The 4921-nt window shown below is 45.7% G+C and overlaps 1 protein-coding gene across 1 annotated transcript; it reads right to left on the reverse strand.

The window, feature by feature from the left end:
- Positions 1 to 399: 399 nt before the first annotated feature.
- Positions 400 to 2452, reverse strand: LOC117084929 (collagen alpha-1(XXV) chain-like). Its single transcript, XM_033213332.1, has 2 exons — positions 1539 to 2452; positions 400 to 489 (listed from the first exon to the last, which is right to left on the reverse strand). Exons 1-2 carry the CDS (start codon positions 1833 to 1835, stop codon positions 400 to 402), a joined length of 387 nt encoding a protein of 128 aa, XP_033069223.1. The 5' UTR covers positions 1836 to 2452.
- Between the last annotated feature and the right edge of the window lie 2469 nt (positions 2453 to 4921).

The raw sequence follows: 4921 nt of genomic DNA on the forward strand, positions 1-4921 counted from the left end.
CAAAAAAAAAAAAAAAAAAAAAAAAGATCTGCACTAACGCAATATGAGCGAGCCAGGAATTCAGAATCTAACAGTTCTACAGTCCTTTTCACTGTGGACATTAAGACAATTTAATTGAAGAATATTTTTCAATTTGTGAATCTAAGATGTTTGTTTTTGTATATCACCTTGCCTATATTTTCTTTGATGATTATCTCTATCTCCTTTGCTTTCCCACAACAGGCCTTGGTATGCTGCTTAAAATAATATTTGGGGCTTTATTTTCCATCCTTTTGAATGAGACATGTTGATTTTATTAAAGCAAGTTGCAGTCTGCATTCTTTCTTTACTATTATTACAGGTAGACTTGACAGACACAGGACCTTTGTCTTAAAATGCTCTGCTCTGGAGGAAACCTTGTTAAAGAAGTTCCATTTTACCTGCTGGGCAGTTACATTCTGAAGGTGCTTCTCTTGCGATTCTTATTTTAGCCATATGTTCATAGGATTTCTGTAGGAAAAGAAGAGTTATTAACAATCATCAGTAGCACTGTAGAGAGATGGAGTCTTTAGGGACGCTAGCCATATGCCTGATTTACCGGCATTTCATAACCTGCATAACTAACATTTACATAAGTACTTGTACTCTAGTCAAGAAAGTAACTATGCCTAAGCCCTAAAAAAAGAAAATGACCACTGATAGGGTATCAAGATTGCTGGACTTGTGTAACATCTTTCTCCATTCTTCCCTACCACCACTCTCTCCCTCATATGCAGTCAATGTAAAAACCTAGCACTAAAATGTTGCAGTACTAGGTAAGCTGTGGCTTACCAATAACAGTCAATATTTTATACATGAAGGTCAACTGCTTTATCATTCTGGGCTGCAACAACTGCCAAATAGGCTCCCCACTAGGGTAAGGTTCCAGAAAACCCCCTTACTCTAGTCTAAAGTTGCCCTTAAACATAACGTAGATTCCTTTCAACTCTCAACTCCAAGGGCTCTGCATTCATAAATACTCCGGCACTGCAACCTTTACCAAAAATAAAGCTACTTTTAAAAAAATGTTTAAAGTTTTAATATGAAAAGATTGAACTGTGAAATTATTGACTTTAAATTATACATGAGATTGTTTTACATTTAAGAGTGATTACCTTTTTTGTATATTAATAACATCTATGACCGTAACCACCTTATAACATGTAAAAGATTTAACAGATGCTATTTCTGCAAGAAATATTCTCTCCACAATTGGGAAAGACTCACATGTGACTTAGGATAACTAAAAAGAGGTAAAATGCCCTTTCCCCCTTTTAGAACTTCCTATATGTTTAACATGCAAACATTAAGAGTGAGGGAAGATTAGAGATAGGCATAGGGATATCAAGGGATGTGCACATATAAATATATGCTACAGTGAGCATAGATCCTTGCCCAACACATGCACGCGCGCGCACACACACACAGCCACACCAAGTCTGCGTACAGTAAGGGTAGCGGCTAGTCATGCACACAGAGTCACGCTTGTACAAGATGCAAAATACCCCAGCCTCTCACACCTGAGCCAGAAGTCGCTCCACTTTCTCTTGCACCATAGCCTTGAGCTGATCCAGGGTATCAGGCAGCAGATGAATAGAAGGGGCCCCTTTGGCGGATTCGAGAGCGGCGATCCTTGCCTGGAGGTCGTTGGTTTTCACACCCAGGTACAGGCAAGACACCACGGCCACCACTGACAGAAGGGCCGCCAGGAAGGCGCACGGGGACATGGTCCGGGCACAATGCTGCTCGGCAGGGCTCGAGTCCTCGGATCCGGACTCCCGGGCCCCTCCTTTTCCTGCGTGCTTCTTCAGCAACATCGTGGCGGGGTCGGCCGTCTCGGCTTCGCTTCCCACCCTCTACACCTCAAATAATCCTAAAAGGAAAGAAAAAGGTCGATTCCTCCAAAGTTCAGTCCCTGTGGTTGCACAACTAGCTGGTGGAGTCAAGCCCGCGAGCGGAGATGGACCCCTGCCTGGCTCAGCGTCCAGACCCGCAGGCGTGCACTATCCCCGCTTTCTTCTCTCCTCCCAGCTGGAAGTGAAAAGCACCCTCAGACCGGGGACCGGGTGGCGGTGGGGTAAAAAGCAAGACGAATCCCACCCAGACAGCTCTTCCGACTCCCAGAGGACAGACACCTCTTCCGAGGTCCCCGACAGCGGTCGCTCAGGGTCCGAGGGACGGCGACCGAGGCGCGGCGCGGGGCCGCGGCTCGCCCTGGCCACAGAGGACCGAACCTGTTGCGCCTCTGTGAGTTTGCCTTATTTCTACCTACTCGGTGTCTTTCAGCACGCCGACCTGTTTCCCACCTGCAATCAGTTCAAGGCAAAAAGGCTGGGAGAGCACGCTAGAGCGCAGCGCTAAAGGGGCGGCTAAGGGGGAGAAGAGAGGAAAACGAAATAAACCCAAGGAGCCAATGCTAGTCGCGAAGCCGAAGTCGCGGCTGCCCGAAGGATCTCCGCAACCCCGCGTGCGCGATCCTTAAATACCCTTCGGGATGCTCGTGTGAGTGTGTGTGTGTGTGAATGTGAGTGCGCGCGCGCTCGGAGCACGACGTCCCTCCCCCGACCCCCTCCCGGCGCCCGCCGTCCGGCCCGCGGCTCCCGCTGCTGCGCGCCCCCCTTCCAAAGCCAAAGCAGGAGCCCGCCTTATTATCATAATGTATTCACCTTGGCCCAGCCCGCGGGCCGGCCCAGGGAACCCCCCAGGGGGCGGGAAGCTTGGGTGGGAGCGGGGCAGGAGGTCCGTTATTAGCATAATGTATGCAAATAGCTGGAGCGGCCACCGTGATTGGAGAGGAGCCTGGCGACCCCTCCCCCTGCGCAGAGTAACTTCAGCGTCCCCGAAGGCCACCTCTCTGGCCATGGCCAGGGGCCAAAGCGGGGTCGGCTGCGCAAGAGGCGGCAACTTTGGCTTATACTGACTCAGTCCAGCGCCCCCTCTTCATCCCACTTAAAAATGGAGAAATGGCCTCCGGGAGGAAGATGTGAAGCAGAACGCTTTATCTCTCCCGATCTTCACTCAAAAGCAGCCGCAGGAGCTCTTGCAGTCTCGCTCTGGTGCAGCGTTTTTCCCTCCTCCCTCACTTTCCCACATGCCCGGAGGCAAAGTGTCTGGCGGACGTCTGAGGTACATTTCCCCACTTCCCTTCTCTTCCCAATGCCGCCCGCAGATTCTCCAACGAGGGGAAGTTTTCTCTCCCCTCCCCCAGTTTCCTTGTCTTGACGGCACTGAGTCTCCTCCCAGCTCTGTATTCCTAGTCTATACTAGGATGCTAATGTGTTTTCCTGATTCCCTGGTTTGCGGGATTGTAAAAGGGAGTGTTGAAGTATACGTATTTCTCAGGATTTAGGAAAGGAATGAAGAATGAAGTCAGTTTTTCCTCTTACCTGACTCTCCTCATGCTGTTCCCGCTGGAACAAATTACAGGGTCTCTAATGGGATTTTGGAAAGTTGGTAACAAGTAGCATTTGACATCTAATTGACTTTGGGGAAAACAGAAATCCCACCTCTTATTCCAAAGATTCCTTCTTATCTCCCTATAAAAATATATATACATATATTTTTTTCCTATTCTCCTTAATTAAGCTAACCTGAAGTCGTTGCTTGTTGTAACGCTGTTGACTGTAATCAACAAAATACTTACACTTAGTTGGTCTTTCACACGTGTAAATGGATATTGCTAGGTATGAAGCAAAGTAAGGAAATAACAGCATTAGAGGAAGAAAGAGACTAACATTGGAGGAAAACAATGAATTTTGCTATGAAGTGAAAACCATAATTCATTTATATTACACAGTAGTTCTCAAAGGATGGTCCTAGACCAATAACATCAGCATCACCTGAGAACTTAGCCAACATTTAAATTCTAGGTTCCTACCACAGATCTGAATCAGAAACACTAGCTACTACCACTACTGAAAAAAAAAAAAAAAAAAAACAGCAATCTGTTTTAACAAGCCCTCCAAATGATTTTGATATATACTACCAAAGTTTGAGAACCACTGGTATAATACTTTCCAAAATATTTTCAAATACTTTTTTTAACCTCATAACCCTGCGACGTGAGGAATTACTGTTCCTCTTTTAAATATAAATAAAATTTTTAAGTAATTTTAAAGAGATAAATTTCAAGTCACATTTAATTGTGATTAAACATGTTTCCAATAATGACCCAAATAATGGGTACAAATGTTTTAATGTACCAACTGCTTCCGTAACCTCTAATTATTCCTTAGTCTCCTTTGCAGGCTTTTCCTGTCATTTCTCTGAAAGTTGGTGCTCCCTGGGCCTCTGTCTATTCCATCTTCTCTTCTCTGTATACTTTCTCCAGTAGAGTTCCCAATGGCCATCAATACGCTGATGAGTCATAAATTCATATCGAAAGCCCAAACCTCTCCTGAACCTCGGATCCATGTAGCCAGTTGCCTCTTTGCCATCTCCATTTGGATGTCTCACTCTCATTTCCAATTTAACCTGCAGCTTACCTCCAAACTCTACTCTGCTTTCTCTGTTTCCCATCTCAGCCAATGGAATTGCCATCCATCCAGTCTCCCCAAGCCAAAATACCTAGTAGCCGGCCCTGACTTCTCCTTTGCCCTCCTCTCCTCATCTATTTAGAGTCCTTCAATACTTCCGGTTGTCCTTAGGACAAAGATCTTACATCTTTCAACCCCCACAACAAACCCCCTTGTCTGCCATCTTAACAGCCTCATTGCTCATTCTTCCTCTCAGACTTTCCACATCAACTTCTCTGAAGTGTGGAAACAATGAGAATAAAGAGCTTTTTCTTTTGGACAACACACCGCTCTTAAAATTTCATTAGAAAAGCCATTTTCTGTCTTGCCTGATGCCTACAGTAGGTTACACATTTAATTTGGATGATGCAATGTTCTTATAGCATGCT

The sequence above is a fragment of the Trachypithecus francoisi genome, unplaced genomic scaffold, assembly GCF_009764315.1.
Source record: "Trachypithecus francoisi isolate TF-2019V2 unplaced genomic scaffold, Tfra_2.0 Lachesis_group1, whole genome shotgun sequence".
NCBI classification, from domain to species: domain Eukaryota; kingdom Metazoa; phylum Chordata; class Mammalia; order Primates; family Cercopithecidae; genus Trachypithecus; species Trachypithecus francoisi.